Source organism: Scyliorhinus torazame, chromosome 31 (genome assembly GCF_047496885.1).
Source record: "Scyliorhinus torazame isolate Kashiwa2021f chromosome 31, sScyTor2.1, whole genome shotgun sequence".
NCBI classification, from domain to species: domain Eukaryota; kingdom Metazoa; phylum Chordata; class Chondrichthyes; order Carcharhiniformes; family Scyliorhinidae; genus Scyliorhinus; species Scyliorhinus torazame.
In genome coordinates this window covers 29,593,324-29,613,206 of record NC_092737.1, presented here as the reverse complement: position 1 = coordinate 29,613,206, position 19,883 = coordinate 29,593,324, and the positions used below count along the sequence as shown (strand labels likewise).

The window sequence follows — 19,883 nt, the reverse complement described above, 5'->3', positions numbered from 1 at the left end:
ACATTTTCCTCCAAATCATTTATATATACTACAAAGAGCAAAGGTCCCAGCACTGATCCCTGTGGAACACCACTGGTCACAGCCCTCCAATTAGAAAAGCATCCCTCCATTGCTACCCTCTGCCTTCTATGGCCTAGCCAGTTCTGTATCCACCTTGCCAGTTCACCCCTGATCCCGTGTGACTTCACCTTTTGTACCAGTCTACCATGAGGGACCTTGTCAAAGGCCTTACTGAAGTCCATATAGACAACATCTACTGCCCTACCTGCATCAATCATCTTAGTGACCTCCTCGAAAAACTCTATCAAGTTAGTGAGACACGACCTCCCCTTCACAAAACCGTGCTGCCTCTCACTAATACGTCCATTTGCTTCCAAATGGGAGTAGATCCTGTCTCGAAGAATTCTCTCCAGTAATTTCCCTACCACTGAAGTAAGGCTCACCGGCCTGTAGTTCCCGGGATTATCCCTGCCACCCTTCTTAAACAGAGGAACAACATTGGCTATTCTCCAGTCCTCCGGGACATCCCCTGAAGACAGCGAGGATCCAAAGATTTCTGTCAAGGCCTCAGCAATTTCCTCTCCAGCCTCCTTCAGTATTCTGGGGTAGATCCCATCCGGCCCTGGGGACTTATCTACCTTAATATTTTTTAAGACACCCAACACCTCGTCTTTTTGGATCACAATGTGACCCAGGCTATCTACACCCCCTTCTCCAGACTCAACATCTACCAATTCCTTCTCTTTGGTGAATACTGATGCAAAGTATTCATTTAGTACCTCGCCCATTTCCTCTGGCTCCACACATAGATTCCCTTGCCTATCCTTCAGTGGGCCAACCCTTTCCCTGGCTACCCTCTTACTTTTTATGTAAGTGTAAAAAGCCTTGGGATTTTCCTTAACCCTATTTGCCAATGCCTTTTCATGACCCCTTCTAGCCCTCCTGACTCCTTGCTTAAGTTCCTTCCTACTTTCCTTATATGCCACACAGGCTTCGTCTGTTCCCAGCCTTTTAGCCCTGACAAATGCCTCCTTTTTCTTTTTGACGAGGCCTACAATATCACTCGTCATCCAAGGTTCCCGAAAATTGCCGTATTTATCTTTCTTCCTCACAGGAACATGCCTGTCCTGTATTCCTTTCAACTGACACTTGAAAGCCTCCCACATGTCAGATGTTGATTTGCCCTCAAACATCCGCCCCCAATCTATGTTCTTCAGTTCCCGCCTAATATTGTTATAATTAGCCTTCCCCCAATTTAGCACATTCATCCTCGGACCACTCTTATCCTTGTCCACCAGTACTTTAAAACTTACTGAATTGTGGTCACTGTTACCGAAATGCTCCCCTACTGAAACATCTACCACCTGGCCGGGCTCATTCCCCAATACCAGGTCCAGTACCGCCCCTTCCCTAGTTGGACTGTTTACATATTGTTTTAAGAAGCCCTCCTGGATGCTCCTTACAAACTCTGCCCCGTCTAAGCCCCTGGCACTAAGTGAGTCCCAGTCCATATTGGGGAAGTTGAAGTCTCCCATCACCACAACCCTGTTGTTTTTACTCTTTTCCAAAATCTGTCTACCTATCTGCTCCTCTATCTCCCGCTGGCTGTTGGGAGGCCTGTAGTATACCCCCAACATTGTGACTGCACCCTTCTTATTCCTGATCTCTACCCATATAGCCTCACTGCCCTCTGAGGTGTCCTCTCGCTGTATAGCTGTGATACTCTCCTGAACAAGTAGCGCAACTCCGCCTCCCCTTTTACATCCCCCTCTATCCCGCCTGAAACATCTAAATCCTGGAACGTTTAGCTGCCAATCCTGCCCTTCCCTCAACCAGGTCTCTGTAATGGCAACAACATCATAGTTCCAAGTAGTAATCCAAGCTCTAAGCTCATCTGCCTTACCCGTAATGCTCCTTGCATTAAAACATATGCACTTCAGGCCACCAGACCCGCTGTGTTCAGCAACTTCTCCCCGTCTGCGCTGCCTCAGAGCCACACTGTCCCTATTCCCTAGTTCTCCCTCAATGCTCTCACCTTCTGACCTATTGCTCCCGTGCCCACCCCCCTGCCATACTAGTTTAAACCCTCCCGTGTGACACTAGCAAACCTCGCGGCCAGGATATTTATGCCTCTCCGGTTTAGATGCAACCCGTCCATCTTATACAGGTCACACCTGCCCCGGAAGAGCTCCCAGTGGTCCAGATAACAGAAACCCTCCCTCCTACACCAGCTGTTTAGCCACGTGTTTGTCTGCTCTATCTTCCTATTTCTAGCCTCACTGGCACGTGGCACAGGGAGTAATCCCGAGATTACAACCCTCGAGGTCCTGTCTTTTAACTTTCTGCCTAGCTCCCTGAACTCCTGCTGCAGGACCTCATGCCCCTTCCTGCCTATGTCGTTAGTACCAATATGTACAACGACCTCTGCCTGTTTGCCCTCCCCCTTCAGGATTCCCTCTACCCGTTCGGAGACATCCTGGACCCTGGCACCAGGGAGGCAACATACCATCCTGGAGTCTCTTTCACGTCCACAGAAGCGCCTATCTGTGCCCCTGACTATAGAGTCCCCTATAACTATTACTCTTCTGCGCTTTGACCCTCCCTTCTGAACATCAGAGCCAGCCGTGGTGCCACTGCTCTGGCTGCTGCTGTTTTCCCCTGATAGGCTATCCCCCCCGACAGTATCCAAAGGGGTATATCTGTTCGAGAGGGGGACAACCACAGGGGATTCCTGCACTGACTGCCTGCCCTTTCTGGTGGTCACCCATTTCTCTGCCTGCACCTTGGGTGTGACCACACTTACATAACTGCGATCTATGACGCTTTCCGCCACCTGCATGCTCCTAAGTGCATCCAATTGCTGCTCCAACCGAACCATGCGGTCTGTGAGGAGCTGCAGTTGGGTGCACTTTCTGCAGATGAAGCCATCCGGGACGGAATCAGGAGTTATGGGGAAATGGCAGGAGAATGAGGATGAGAAAATATCAGCCATGATTGAATGGCGGAGCAGACTCGATGAGCCAAGTGGCCTAATTCTGTTCCTATGTCTTATGGTCTTGTGGTGTACGGGAGTTGTCAGAGGTAGGTTCTTTACACAGAGTGCTGGGTGCGTGGAACGCACTGCCAGCGGTGGTTGTGGAGTCAGAGTGATTATGGACTTTTAAACGACTCTTGGACAGGAACATAGACAGCAGTAAATTGAAGGGGTGTAGGTTAGGTTGATCTTAGATTAGGTAAAATGGTCGGCGCCACATCGTGGGTCGGAGGGCTTGTACTATGCTGTGCTGTTCTATGTTCTATTAACCTCAAGGTCTGCGGCAGCTCCCGCCTGCTTGAGTGAATCCCTCATTCTCTCTCATTTCTGGACATGCTTCGTTTGCTCTGCGTGTGCAACAGGGAGGTTGCAAATCCCAAACGAGTACCTGAAATTACTGAATCCCCATTTGCGTTGGACAAACAAAACTCTATTTTGCTGATTCCGACTTCATTCTCACAATATATCAGTGCAGCATGAGCGCAGCGTGTCTCGCTCCGTGTGCTTTAATTATTAAAAGGGGGGAACATATTACATTTCACTGAGCTTTATTCCAACACGCACAAATTGCAATTGAATTTCTTCCAACATCATTCTTTAGATACCAATGCGGGAAATGAGCTTTGGAGATCGTGGGTTTTATTTGACTGGTCCATGATTCTGCTTGGCAATGTGGTTTACGTTGAATTATTGTAGCGTCGAATGAGGCTATTTGGTCCTTCAAGTCTGCACCGACACTCTGAAAGAGTAGCCTACGTCGATTCACGTGCCCACATTATCTGCATTACGCCACAGCACCTGCACATCTTTGTGTGAGATCGCTCATCCTCCCCAGACCGCACTCCCACTAAACCCCTGACATCAGGTTTATGGAAAGGAATTACAGTCTGATAATGAACCTGCTCGAAAGCACCTCTGTGACCATAGATTCGTAGAATGGCTGCAGTTCAAGAGGAGGCCATTCACTACATTTGATCCATTCGCGCTGTGTGCAAGCAAGTTTCCATCTCCTGCCTGTTTTACGTCAACCCTTCATAATTTCCTCTGTCGAACGTGAATCAACTCCCGAGCGATCAATCACGACCCATTGGCGCAGCAGACTTGATGGGCCGAATGGCCAATATCTGTTCATGTATCTTGTGGTCTTATTCTGTAAGTTCCAATGAGAACCACCCCCACTCCGCTCCCGCCCTGCCGTGCACAGATTCTAAACTCCAACGGGTACATACCAGGAAACCTCAACCGTTCCATATACGACAATCCTTCATTCCCGGGATCATTATTAAGACCATAAGACCATAAGACATAGGAGCGGAAGTAAGGCCATTCGGCCCATCGAGTCCACTCCGCCATTCAATCATGGCTGATTTCAACTCCATTTACCCGCTCTCTCTCCATAGCCCTTAATTCCTCGAGAAATCAAGACTTTATCAACTTCTGTCTTAAAGACACTCAAAGTAATGCCCTCTGTGGCAATGAATTCCACAGACCCACCACTCTCTGGGTGAAGAGATTTCTCCTCATCTCTGTTCTAAAGTGACTCGCTTTTATTCTAAGGCTGTGCCCCCGGGTCCTAGTCTCCCCTGCTAATGGAAACAACTTCCCTACATCCACTCTATCTAAGCCATTCAATATCTTGTAAGTTTCTATTAGATCTCCCCTCAACCTCCTAAACTCCAATGAATATAATCCCAGGATCCTCAGACGTTCATCGTATGTTCGGCATACCACGGGATCATCCGTGTGAATCTCCGCTGGACCCGCTCCACTGCCAGTATGTCCTTCCTGAGGTGTGGGGCCCAAAATTGCTCACAGTATTCTAAATTGGGCCTAACCAATGCTTTATAAAGCTTCAGAAGTACATCCCTGCTTTTATATTCCAAGCCTCTTGAGATGAATGACAACATTGCATTTGCTTTCTTAATTACGGACTCAACCTGCAAGTTTACCTTTAGAGAATCCTTGACTAGGACTCCCAAGTCCCTTTGCACTTCAGCATTATGAATTTTGTAGCCGTTTAGAAAATAGTCCATGCCTCATTCCTTTTTTCCAAAGTGCAAGACCTCGCACTTGCCCACGTTGAATTTCATCAGCCATTTCTTGGACCACTCTCCTAAACTGTCTAAATCTTTCTGCAACCTCCCCACCTCCTCCATACTACCTGCCCCTCCACCTATCTTTGTATCATCGGCAAACTTAGCCAGAATGCCCCCAGTCCCGTTATCTAGATCGTTAATATATAAAGTGAACAGCTGTGGTCCCAACACTGCACCCTGCGGGACACCACTCGTCACCGGTTGTGACGACGGGTGAACTTCTTGTGAACTTCCTCCGGACCCAGCTTATCATTCCTTAGATACTGTTGTGAAAACTCGGAAGAATATGACATTTGAAACATGAAAGTAACACTGAGAATGCCTGAGGCTTTTTAATGAAAGGGAGAAGTCCCACAAGGGGTTAACAGCAGCAGCCTGTTTTGAAAGCAGACAACTTACAGACAGGGAAGAAAACATAGAGGAGCTGCATTTTAATTTACAAGTTAGAAAAGACATTTGATTGATTTGAAAACTCTTAAAGTTATATGAAAGGGAACAGTATTTCACAAATCTTTAAGTAATGAATTATTTTATTGAACAATTAGGAAAAGCAGCCAGAATCTAAAGTATAAGATAAGGAACAACTGGTAAGTGTGAAAAGTTTCTGACACTGGTAATACAGTGGAACAACTGATTTACAAATTAAGAAAGCTAGAAGGTGACAAGGTTACATTATAACGTACATAACATTTGAAGTTAAAACCTTTTAGAAGATGGCCAAATCAGATAAATTTAGAGTCAGGGGGGATAACCCTAACATGACATTAGCTTAACCTGAAGATGACCTCGGCCGAATCTGAGAAAACTTATTAAAAAATACATAAATCCAAAAGAGTGCGAACTAAGGCACAGACAAATTTATTACATGCCAAGCAAAGCGAGAAAAGTCCAGTCAAAAATGACGAGCTGGAGAGGATGAAGCTGCACTGTCGCTGTTGAAGCAGCGCCACGCTTCTAAACTGCTAAAACTGTCAAGTAGACAGTCTGAAGGGTGCCAGGTGCAGAGGTTAAGGGGCCCCAAATGGCTATAAAAACAAGGGAGAATGAGCAGATAATCAGAGAATCTTCCTCGTTGATGGGACAAGGAACATCGACACACCGAGCAGCGCAGAGAAGTCAGCAGAAGACCAAAAGTTTAAGAAAACCGATTGTCAAGAGAGACTTGAAAGCCTGCAACTGGTCCGAACAAGAAAATATATTTTTATCTTTCTGTAAAAGTAGTTATTCACTTTTAACTTGAAAATAAAGTTAAGTTCAAATTGATAACCTGAAAGTCTGGTTATGATTATTTTCTTTAAAAAGTTTACTTTACTTCACTTAGCAAGTTGGAAGTTATTAAAGTTAATAAGTGGTAAGTAACTAAAATTTTTCTACGAAGATACGGGTTATACCGGGGGATAACTTGAAACACTAGTTTGACCCGAATAGCATCCGACAAAGTCTGCGTAGCAGTCGGGGAGTGAGAATCCCTGCTCACCATTTAGAATAAATTGACCCTTTTTTGGTATAGGGGGAATTCTAAGAATAGTGGTGAGGTAAAAACTACAATACGGGGCCGAAGTTTGCGCACTATATGCCAAATGGAGTCGGACCACAGCCTTCTATATCCTCAGCAGTATATTCCTGCTCTTGTATTCTAGCCCTCTCGAAATGAATGCTGTAATTGCATTTGATTTCCTAACTGCCAACTGAACGTGCATGCTAACCATTAGAGCATGCTGAACTCGGACTCAAAAGTCCCGTTGTTCTGCTTCCCGACGCCTTTTCCAATGTAGAAAATAGTTTATGTCTCTATTCTGCCTTGGAAAGTGCATAACCTCACACTTTTCCACATTGTATTCTATCTGCCATTGGCTGGCGCTGAATTGGCCGCACATTATCCAGTTCTGAGGATTTGATGCAACATTGAAATGCCCAGTCTGATACAACGAACAAAAATGTTTTTTTTTTAAATTTACAGTGCAGAAGGAGGCCATTCGGCCCATCGAGTCTGCACCGGCTCTTGGAAAGAGCACCCTACCCAAGTCCACACCTCCACCCTATCCCCACAACCCAGCACTAAGGGCAATTTTGGACATTACGGGCAATTTAGCTTGGCCAATCCACCTAACCTGCACATCTTTGGACCATGGGAAGAAACCGGAGCACCCAGAGGAATCTCACGCAGACACGGGGAGAACATGCAAACTCCGCACAGACAGTGACCCAGCGGGGAATCGAACCTGGGAACCTGGAGCTATGAAGCAATTGAGCTAACCACCATGCTACCGTGCTGCTTACCTTAACTGTTATTTTCAGGAAAACAAAAAGGAATCGGATGAAGGGCGTGTCACCTACGCTACACTGGATCTAACAACGAAATCAGGTAATGTGGAAGCAGATCAATGGCAGTAACGGGACAACCAGGAATCAGATTTTAACGAAAATATCCCGCGCAAAAAAAGAGCGAAGATGAAGGAAAATACATATCTCTTAAATAGGTTATTGGTATAGCGCAGGGATATGATCTCGAGACCTGTATGTGTAAGGATTAATCGTATATGATTAACTTGTAAGGTCCCAATTTACTGGCTGCACAATTGCTCCCGCAAAGGTAATTGCTCCTCCAGTGTTATTTTTGCCTTGTTATATTGCATTGCTGAATTTGAGTGTCAGTGATTGTGCCAGCATTTTTTGCCATTCCCCAGTTGACCTTCAGAAGCTGAGTTACCTTCTTCAACCCTGCAGTCCTTGAAGTTGATATACATCTAATCTGTTTTTAGGTAGGGAATTCCAGTTTACCCAGCGAGAGTGAAGGAACGGCTGATATATTTCAAAGTCAATGTAGTGAGTGCCTTAGGGGGGAACTTCCATGTGGTGGGGCTATCAAGTATCTGCTGCTCCTGTCCTTCTCGATGGCAGTGGTCGTGGTGTAGACTGTCCACTCGGTCCATTACCATGTTGCTCTGTACATCATACAGTGGGCGGTGCTATTCTCCATTCCTCTTTTACCTTGCTATGCCGAAACGTTGACATCACAATAACAAGAGGCAAAGAAATGAACAAAGAAATGTACAGCACAGGAGCAGTCCCTTCGGCCCTCCAATCCTGCGCCGACCATGCTGCCCGTCTAAACTAAAATCCGAAGTCAGTGTCCCTCTTTTCCCATTCTATTCATGTATTTGTCAAGATGCCCTTGAAATGTCACTATCGTCCCTGCTTCCACCACCTCCTCCGGCAGCGAGTTCTAGGCACACACTACCCTCTGTGTAAAAACACTTCCCTCGTACATCTCCTCTAAACCTTGCCCCTCGCACCCCAAACCTATGCCCCCGAGTAATTTACCCCTCTTCCCTGGTAAAAAAAGTCTCTGACTATCCACCCGGTCTATGCCCCTCATAACTTTGTAGACGTCTATGAGGTCGCCCCTCAACCTCCGTAGTTCCAGTGAGAACAAATCTAGTTTATTCAACCTCTCATCATCGCTCATGCCCTCCATACCAGGCAACATCCTGGTAAATCTCTTCTCCACCCTCTCTAAAGCCTCCACATCCTTCTGGTAGTGTGGAAACCTGAATTGAACACTATTCTCCAAGCGTGGCCTAACGAGGGTTTTATACAGCTGCAACATGACTTGCCAATTTCTATACTCAAATCCCCGGCCAATGAAGGCAAGCATGCCGTATGCGTTCTAGCCTACCTTCTGCATCGGTGTTGCCCTTTTCAGTGACCTGTGCACCTGTACACCAAGATCTCTCTTACTGTCAATACTCTTGAGAGTTCTACCATTCACTGCAAATTCACTACCTGTATTCGACCTTCCAAAATGCATTACCTCACATTTGTCCGTATTAAATTCAATTTGCCTTCTCTCTGCCCAAGTCCCAAAACGATCGAACTCCTGCTGTATCCTCTGACAGTTCTCATCGCTATCTGCAATTCCACCAAACGCTGTGTCGTCCGCAAACTTACTAATCAGATCAGTTCCACTTTCCTCCAATTCATTTATATATACTAGGAACAGCAAAGGTCACAGCACTGATCCCTGCGACACATCACAGACCACAACTTATAAAAGCAACCTTCCATTGCTACTCTCTGCCTTCTATCACCTAGCCAGTTCTGTATCCATCTTGCCAGCTCACCTCTGATCCCGTGTGACTTCGCCTTTTGTACCAGTCTGCCACGAAGGACCATGTCAAAGGCCTCAGTGAAATCCAGAGACAACATCCACGGCCCTACCTGCGTCAATCATCTGTGTGACCTCCTCGGAAAACACTATCAAGTTAGTGAGACACAACCTCCCCTTCACAAAACCGTGCTGTCTCCCGCTAATATGTCCACTTTCTTCCAAATGGGAGTAGATGATGTCTCGAAGAATCCTCGCCAGTAATCTCCTTACCACTGACTTGTGGCTCACGGGCCTGTAGTTCCCTGGATTACCTTTGCTTCCCTTCCTAAACAAAGGAACAACACTAGCTAATCTCCAGTCCTCCGAGGCATCACCTGAAGACAGTGTGGATCCAAATATTTCTGTCAAGGCCTCAGCAATTTCCTCTCTTGCCTCCTTCAGTATTCTGGGGTAGATGGGGACTTATCCACCTTAATATTTTCCAAGACGCCCAACAGCTCGTCTTTTTGGATCTCAATGTGACCCAGGCTATCTACACACCCTTCTTCAGACTGAACATCCATCAATTCATTCTCTTTGATGAATACTGATGCAAAGATAATGCTGCAGTCATAGCTACAAGAATAAGGAACAAGGTGGCAATGTTGATCGACTTGTGCCACAATAAAACTCACGCAGGGCAGGACCCTGCGATTGCCACGGCTATCCTGTTACATGTTTCATTCCGCCAGCATTTAAGTTCATACAGCTAGGCCTTTAAGATTCTACCCATCAGGATTCCACGCATTAAATCTCAGCAAGTTTTTAGTGAATATGGTTGCAATATCTAATCTGCAACTCATACTATTATGGTGTCGCACATAATAATGGCCTTCCCATATGAACGCAAGAGAGATATCTGTGAGGCAGAACGACAATATAACTCGCTATGCCTGAGTTTCCCTCATAGCAATGGCTGAAAGTGAATTCGGGAGAATGAAACTTCGAATTGGTGTTGGTCGATGCTAGGTTTACACTTAGCATCTGGCAACCTGGAAGATCAAGATAGAAAACGCTTGCTGGGATTCAACCCATGTTTTCGGCGCCGTGAGGTCGCAGTGCTAAGAACTGATCCACCGTAAAGCCCCTCCCCAGGTTCAAATCCGACGTTGGATGATGGTCTCTATGGTGTTGTACGCTCGCCGAATGTTTGCATGGGTTTCCACCAGGTGCTCCGGTTCCTTCGCACAACCCATATATATGCATGTTAGGTAGATTGGTCATGCTGTAATTGCCCCTTAGTGTCCACACATGTGCAGATGAGGCTAACTTGTCCTTCAATGATCAATAGATAGGTTGGGATACGGGGATAGAGTGATGGAGTGGGATTCTTTTGTATGGTCGGTGAGGAATTGATGGGCTGAATGGCTTTTTGCGCTGTAGGGAACTACCTATGACTATGTTTTAGTATTTTTGTTTTAACTAATTAATAGTCTGTACAATTACAAACAGCGACAACGAGTAATTAAGCAACGGCAAAAGACCAAACTCATGCTGCCCTTTCAATGAGGTCTTTCACAGGGCAGAATATTGAGATCTGGAGTCCAGTTTGGTGGCTGGTGTAGGGAGTGAAAACATTCTGCTGAGTAACAAAGGGCAAAGAACAAAGAAAAGTACAGCACAGGAACAAGCCCATCGGCCCTCCAAGACTGCGCCAACCATGCTACCCGTCTTAACTAAAATTATCTACACTTCCGGGGTCCTTATCCCTCTAATCACATGCTATCCATGCATTTGTCAAGATGCTCCTTAAACGTCACTATCGTCCCTGCTTCTAACATCTCCTCCCGCATCGAGTTCCAGGCATCCACTACCCTCTGTGTAAAAAAAAGTGCCTTGTACATCTCCTCTAAACCTTGGCCCTCGCACCTTAATCATATGGACCCTTGTAATTGACCCCTCTACCCTGGGAAAAAAGTCTGTCTATGCTCCTCATAATTTTGTTGACCTCTGTCAGGTTGCCCCTCAACCTCCGCCGTTCCAGTGAGAACAAACCGAGTTTATTCAAACTCTCCTTAAAGCTAATGCCCTCCATATCAGGCAACATCTTGGAAAATCTCTTCTGCACCCTCTCTAAAGCATCCACATCCTTCTTGTCGTGTGGCGTCCAGAATGGAACACTATACTCCAAGTGTGGCCTAACTAAGCTAATTGAATTGGGGGGACAATCCGGCATAGGGAATTAGACTTCTGATTGAAGGGTCATTAATCTGGGCGACATCATATTAGTTGAGTTACTTGTATTCGACCCTGTTTTGACTCTGCGGGCTTGAACCTCAACTCGACACCTCAGTTCTAAATGAACCAACCCTGCTCTCTCCATCTTACGCTCACAGTAGAGGCCAATCATTACTTACTGAATAGATATTTGTTGTGATGCACGCGAAGATTCTTCTGAAATCATTTTTTTTTGCAGTAGTAGAATGATTTGAATGAATAGCATTAAATATCTTTCTCAGAACAAAGAATTCCAAATTTATTATACAACCGGGAGCAGCAGTGACACTGAGCTGGGCGGGTCGGTGGCTAGCAATGCTGCCTCAGGACATCAGGGGCCCTTGTTCAATTATTTTGTTTTAAACTGTTTCCAATTCAGGGGCAAGTTAGCTTGGCCAATCCACCAATCCTGCACATCTTTGGATTCGGGGCAGAAGACACATGCAACCAAGGGGAAACTGTGTAAACGCCACAAGGACAGTAACCCAGGGCTGGGATTCAACCCAGGTTCTCGGTGCAGTGAGCCAGTAGTGCTAACGACTGCATTCTGTGACACCTCTACCCAGGTTCAAATCTGACTTTGGATGACTGTCTCTATGGTGTTTCCACGGATTTCCTTGTGTTTGCATGAGTTTCCACCAAGTGCCACGGTTCCATCGCACAGCCCAAATATATCCATGATTGGCCATGCTGCAATTGCCCCTCAGTGCCCAAACATGCGCAGTTCTGGCTAGGTTGCCCTTCAATGTCAAAATGTTAGGTTGGGTTATGGGTAAAGGGTGTGGGAGTGGGATTCTTTTGGATGGTCGGTGAAGAATCGATGGGCCTAATGGCCTTTTGTACTGTAGGGATCTACCTCTGAATATTTCTTAATATTTGTTTTAACTTTTTAAATTCTGTAAAATTATACAACAACTTGTAATAAAGCTACAGCAATAGACCAAACTCTTACTGCTCTGCCAATGGGCTCTTTCATTGAGCAGAATCATGAATTCCGTAATCCAGTGTGGTTCCTGGCGTGGGAAGTCAAAACTTACTGCCGGGGAGGGTGGTGATGGACGACACCAAGCGTAAGGATGCTGCGAGTTTATCCCGAAGGCATCATCGAGGAGCTCACCCATTCAACGGGCAGAACGGACATGTTTGTCCTCCCTTTCCACCATTAACTCATCGGGCAAAGGGCCTGGACCGCCATGTGTAATGGGCGCCGCGGTCTTCCTCAAATGTGCCTCACATATGTTCTGCACCACTGGTCTACCATTCTCCTCAAAAAATTCCTCCTTCGGGCAACCTTCAGGGTAACGTGTCATGGTACTACACGGTCTCAAGCGTAACCTTAAAATGACAGGATCTCTCCAAAGTGGTTAACGTGGACAAAGCGCCCTTGAAAAAGCAGATTTCGAAATCGCCTGGCGCATGTTACTTATGTTGAAACGTGAAATTGAACATCCTATTCTAATTCCTCAGTGGTGGGGGTATCGATCAGTATCGGGTACCTTATTCCAGCGCGGTGACCTTCTGGATGGGCAAACATGGCCTGAAATTACATGCAAAAGGCGGTGAGGGTAGTGTTCGTTGTGGAGCTCGGCCAATCTTCAACCAGCCTTTAAACTGCAGGAGAATCTAATTGTTAATGATCGCGTCACCATAGAGAAAATGCATTTAGACCTTGCGCTCTATGCAGTTCCTCATCCAGTCAACTCTTGAAACTTAAGCCCCTTGATCCTCCCCACCATTCTTATCGCGTTCATCTCTTTCACCCAACAAAGGACAAAGAACAAAGAAATGTACAGCACAGGAACAGGCCCTTCGGTCCGCCAAGCCCGTGCCGACCATGCTGCCCGACTAAACTACAATCTTCTACACTTCCTGGGTCCGTATCCCTCTATTCCCATCCTATTCATGTATTTGTCAAAACCTTGCCCCTCTCACCTAAAACCTATGCCCCCTAGTAATTGACCCCTCTACCCCGAGAAAAGCCTCTGACTATCCACTCTGTCTATGCCCCTCATAATTTTGTAGACCTCTATCAGGTCGCCCCTCAACCTCCTTCGTTCCAGTGAGAACAAACCGAGTTTATTCAACCGCTCCTCATAGCTAATGCCCTCCATACCAGGCAACATTCTGGTAAATCGCTTCTGCACCCTCTCTAAAGCCTCCACATCCTTCTGGTAGTGTGGCGACCAGAATTGAACACAATACTCCGAGTGTGGCCTAACTAAGGTTCTATACAGCTGCAACATGACTTGCCAATTCTTATACTCAATGCCCCGGCTAATGAAGGCAAGCATGCCGTATGCCTTCTTGACTACCTTCTCCACCTGTGTTGCCCCTTTCAGTGACCTGTGGACCTGTACTCCTGGATCTCTTCGACTTTCAATACTCTTAATTGTTCTACCATTCACTGTACATTCCCTACCAGCATTAGACCTTCCAAAATGCATTACCTCCCATTTGTCCGGTTTAAACTCCATCTGCAATCTCTCCGCCCAAGTCTCCAAACAATATAAATCCTGCTGTATCCTCTGACAGTCCTCATCGCTATCCGCAATTCCACCAAACTTTGTGTCGTCTGCAAACTTACTAATCAGATCAGTTACATTTTCCTCCAAATCATTTATATATACTACAAACAGCAAAGGTCCCAGCACTGATCCCTGTGGAACACCACTGGTCACAGCCCTCCAATTAAAAAAACATCCTTCCATTGATGCTCTCTGCCTTCTGTGACCTAGCCAGTTCTGTAACCACCTTGCCAGCTCACCCCTGATCCCGTGTGACTTCACCTTTTGAACTAGTCTACCATGAGGGACTTTGTCTAAGGCCTTACTGAAGTCCATATAGACAACATCCACTGCCCTACCTGCATCGATCATCTTAGTGACCTCCTCGAAAAACTCTATCAAGTTAGTGAGACACAACCACCCCTTCACAAAACCATGCAGCCTCTCACTAATACGTCCATTTGCTTCCAAATGGGAGTAGATCCTGTCTCGAAGAATTCTCCCCAGTAATTTCCCTACCACTGAAGTAAGGCTCACCGGCCTGTAGTTCCCTGGATTATCCTTGCTACCTTTCTTAAACAGAGGAACAACATTGGCTATTCTCCAGTCCTCCGGGACATCACCTGAAGACAGTGAAAATCCAAAGATTTCTGTCAAGGCCTCAGCAATTTACTCTCCAGCCTCCTTCACTATTCTGGGGTAGATCCCATCAGGCCCTGGGGACATATCCAACTTAATATTTTTAAGACACCCAACACCTCGTCTTTTTGGATCTCAATGCGACCCAGACTATCTACACACCCTTCTCCAGACTCAACATCTACAAATTCCTTCTCTTTGGTGAATACTGATGCAAAGTATTCATTTAGTACCTCGCTCATTTCCTCTGGCTCCACACATAGATTCCCTTGCCTATCCTTCAGTGAGCCAACCCTTTCCCTGGCTACCCTCTTGCTTTTTATGTACGTGTAAAAAGCCTTGGGATTTTCCTTAACCCAATTTGCCAATAACTTTTCGTGACCCCCTTCTAGCCCTCCTGACTCGTTCCTTAAGTTCCTTCCTACTTTCCTTATATTCCGCACAGGCTTCGTCTGTTCCCAGACTTTTAGCCGTGACAAATGTCTCCCCTTTCTTTTTGACTCGGCCTACAGTATCTCTCGTTATCCAATGTTCCCGAAAATTGCCGTATTTATCTTTCTTCCTCACAGGAACATGCCGGTCCTGAATTCCTTTCAACTGACACTTGAAAGCCTCCCACATGTCAGATATTGATTTGCCCTCAAACATCCGCCCCCAATCTATGTTCTTCAGTTCCCGCCTAATATTGTTATAATTAGCCTTCCCCCAATTTAGCACATTCATCCTAGGACCACTCTTATCCTTGTCCACCAGCACTTTAAAACTTACTGAATTGTGGTCACTGTTCCCGAAATGCTCCCCTACTGAAACATCTACCACCTGGCCGGGCTCATTCCCCAATACCAGGTCCAGTACCGCCCCTTCCCTAATTGGACTGTTCACATATTGTTTTAAGAAGCCCTCCTGGATGCTCCTTACAAACTCCGCCCCGTCTAAGCCTCTGGCAGTAAGTGAATCCCAGTCAATATTGGGGAAGTTGAAGTCTCCCATCACCACAAACCTGTTGTTTTTACTCTTTTCCAAAATCTGTCTACCTATCTGCTGCTCTATCTCCCGCTGGCTGTTGGGAGGCCTGTAGTAAATCCCCAACATTGTGACTGCACCTTTCTTATTCCTGATCTCTACCCATATGGCCTCACTGTCCCCTGAGGTGTCCTCCCGCAGTACAGCTGTGATATTCTCCCTAACCAGTAGCGCAACTCCGCCACCCCTTTTACATCCCCCTCTATCCCGCCTGAAACATCTACATCCTGGAACGTTTAGCTGCCAATCCTGCCCTTGCCTCAATCAGGTCTCTGTAATGGCAACAACATCATAGTTCCAAGTACTAATCCAAGCTCTAAGTTCATCTGCCTTACCCGTAATACTTCTTGCATTAAAACATATGCACTTCAGGCCACCAGACCCGCTGTGTTCAGCAACTTCTCCCTGTCTTCTCTGCCTCAGAGCCCCACTGTCCCTATTCCCTAGTTCTTCCTCAATGCTCTCACCTTCTTACCTATTGCTTCCGTGCCCTGCCCCCTGCCATTCTAGTTTAAACCCTCCCGTGTGACACTAGCAAACCTCGCGGCCAGGATATTTATGCCTCTCCAGTTTAGATGCAACCCCTCCTTCTTATACCCGCATGACACTTTGATGTGCAACACCTAAATGGCTGCATGTCTTTGTTTCTTTGATATGGGCTTCACTGATGAGTTTTGCCCATCCGTAATCGCCATTTAATTGAGAGGCTTTTTAGGAAATTCGAGAGGGAATGTGTTTCAAACAGTCAACCCTATTCCGTGGGTCTACAGTCAGATGTAGACCAGACGAGGTACGGTCGGCAGATTGCCGTCCCTGAAAAACGTTAGTTAACGAGATGAATATTGACAGCAATCAACGGTTGATTCTTTGAAAGGTCACATAGGTTCTTATGTTGATTGATAAAGATTGATTATACATTTATTTTGTTTTTTTATGAATGAACATAACTTTGGAGGCAGCATTTTGGTGAATGACCTTGCATTGATTGCTTCATTGCCTCGGGAGCGATCGAGTGGTAAAACAGCATTGTTCATTGCACCAGCCTCTATGATACTCGGCGACAACACAGTTGCGATTGGCTCAAACGAGTCGTTTTAAGTCGCGTCCTCAGGCAGGAAACTTAGGGGAAGAAGTTTGGAGACTGCATGACAGAACGGAAGTTCTAGATGCCTTACTGCACATTCGCCTATGGGCTACCTGATGAATTAGGGGATGGATTGTAGATTAGACGAAATGTGGAGGGGTGCAGATTTGCTAAATGATTTGCGGGCAGGTGACATTTTCAAACGGGGGGGTCAACAATTTAAATTCGTGTTAATGGCGGAGAAACAGCAAGGATTGAATTGCGAGTGGGGGTTTGTGTAATTTAATATGTGCGCTGCTCCAGACCAGGAAGGGAGCACGACGGCCGTATTAAAGTGCGTGCAAAAAGCAGCATGTGGCCTCTCACAAGTTCAGAGATAGTTGCCACTATGGAAGTGAATGCATGTGGTCCTGGGGACGGACGTGAATACAATATAATCGCGATAACAAAAACATGCAATGATGGATAAACCCAACATGTCTGGCAGCTGCAGAACTGCAGATGGTTAATTGGATCCGAAACGTTAACTACATTTCTCTCCACAGATGCTGCCAGACATGTTGACTATGTCCAGCACTTTCTGTTTTCATTTCAACATTCTCATTTTTATAGCTCTTGTATTCTAATTTGTATTTTTTGCACAAGAGAGATACCCTGATACATTGTCCATGATTATTAGGCGAAATTAGAAACATATGAAATAATGAAGGGGGTAGATAGGATGGATTTGGGGATATTGTTTCCACTGGCGGGTGAAAGCAGAACTAGGGGGCATAGCCTCACAATAAGGGGACTTAGATTTAGTACTGAGCTTAGGAGGAACTTCTTCACTCAAAGAGTTGTGAATCTATTAAATTCCCTGCCCAGTGCAGCAGCTGACGCTCCTTCAATAAATGTTTTCATGAAGAAGATAGATAGTTTGTTGAAGAATAAAGGAATAAAGGGTTATGGTGTTTGGGCGGGAACGTGGAGCTGAGTCCACAAAAGATCAGTCATGATCTCATTGAATGGCGGAGCAAGCTCGAAGGGCCAGATGGACTACTCCTGCTCCAAGTTCTTATGCTCTTATGTAAATCCTTATGTGCAGGCAATGTTGAATATGTAAAGACAGCTTTGGAATCAAGGTTCCAGCAATGGAGATTTGAGCAGGATCGTTCCGTGCTTTTTAGATATTTTTCACAGCGCAGGGACCCGGGTTCAATTCCTACCCTGGGCTACTCTCTGTGTAGAGTTTGCACTTTCTGCCTATGTCTGCGTGTGTTTCCTCTCGTTTCTCTTGTTTCTGCTCAGAGTCGAAAGATGTGCCAGTTATGTCGAATGGCCATACTAAATGATTTCGCCTTCGTGTCCAAATGTGTGGGGTTAGGGGGAGGTTATCTGGGATTATGGGTATAGGGCGGGGACATGGGCCTAAGTAGGATGCTCTTGTGGAGGATGACTGCAGATAAGTGGGTTGAATGGCCCTCTTCTGCTCTGTAGGGATTCTCAGGTTCAATGGTTCCATGGAATTTAATACCAGGCGAGGCCTAAAACAAGCGGCCAATAGAAAACCCTGTGCAGCTGAGGAATGTCGAAACTCAGCCGATATTTCATATGTTTCTCTCCAAAATAATTGAAAACAATGTAATGAGATTGGCAGCCGAGGCATGCTGAGATTACTGTAAGGCTGAATTGAAATCCAGGGTGTCACATGATCAGCTCGTTGTGATGCGATGCTCTTTCACTCATTCACACGGTCAGTTTCAGTCTTGAAGATAAAACTCATTGTTCTCTGAATGTTACAAAATAAGGTTTCTTTTGCGATTCTCTTGGTATGAACTTCTTGTCATTCAGAAATTCAGTGCTATGGTTTGCGAAATAAGCACTCACTCCCTCCTCTTGTATTCCCGTTTCCAGACCCTAGATGTAATAAAACAAAAACATGTTTCTAAACAATTTACCAACATCAGCGTTCTGTGTTAAACATGCACTTGTGTGTCTGCCTGTGTGTGTGTGTGTGTATAAGCGCTGGTTTGTCGCAGTGAGTGTTTCTTTTGTATGTTTCTGTGAATGTGCGTATATCTGAAAAAGAGTGTGTGTATGAGAAAGAGAGAGTATGTGCGTGTGTTGTCTGAGTGTGTCTGCCTGTGCCTGTGCGTGCTTGCTGTTTGTTAATTCTGTACATTTCTCTGTGCCAGTGTGAGTTTGTGCCTGCGTGTTTTAGGGTGTCTGTCTTTTGTCCGAATTAGTGTTTTTGTATGTATATGTTCGTTTGAGTAAGTGTATGTGTTTGTGTGTCTGTTTGTCTGAATGTGCGTGTGTTTGCATGCCAGTGTGTGTCGGTGTCTCTTGGTGTATGTGTATGACGTTTTGTGTATGTGTCACTTTGTGTTTGTCTGCGTGTTTATTAGAATCTGTGGATGTTGTGGAGATTGCACGTGGTAACACATTGACCTCAACTGGACAGATATTAACTTAACGCACATGATAGCCACAGAAGGCTGTCTCAGACGGGATGCCTCACAGAATAAGCATCTATCTGGCCGGGGCATTGAGTATAAGAATTGGCAAGTCATGTTGCAGCTGTATAGAACCTTAGTTAGGCCACACTTGGAGTATAGTGTTCAATTCTGACGCCACACTACCAGAAGGATGTGGAGGCTTTAGAGAGGGTGCAGAAGAGATTTACCAGAGATTTACCAGAATGTTGCCTGGTATGGAGGGCATTAGCTATGAGGAGCGGTTGAATAAACTCGGTTTGCTCTCACTGGAACGAAGGAGGTTGAGGGGAGACAAAATTATGAGGGGCATAGACAGCGTGGATTGTCAGAGGCTTTTCCCCAGGGTAGAGGGGTCAATTACTAGGGGGCATCAGTTTAAGGTGAGAGGGGCAAGGTTTAGTGTGGCACCAAGGTTTACGAGGCAAGTTTTTTACGCAGAGGGTAGTGGGTGCCTGGAACTCGCTACCGGAGGAGGTAGTGGAAGCAGGGACGATAGGGACATTTAAGGGGCATCTTGACAAATATATGAATAGGATGGGAATAGAAGGATACGGACCCAGGAAGTGTAGAAGATTGTAGTTTAGTCGGGCAGCATGGTCGGCACGGGCTTGGAGGGCCGAAGGGCCTGTTCCTGTGCTGTATATTTCTTTGTTCTT

General features: G+C 45.9%; 1 protein-coding gene across 1 annotated transcript in view; it reads right to left on the bottom strand.

Moving 5' to 3' along the window:
- Window positions 1-16,547: 16,547 nt before the first annotated feature.
- Window positions 16,548-19,883, bottom strand: part of LOC140404775 (uncharacterized) — a 76,223-nt gene continuing 72,887 nt past the window's right edge. The window contains exon 9 of the mRNA XM_072493511.1: window positions 16,548-18,646. Coding sequence (XP_072349612.1) covers window positions 18,509-18,646 — 138 coding nt within the window. The 3' untranslated portion in view covers window positions 16,548-18,508. The remainder of the gene's footprint in view (window positions 18,647-19,883) is intronic.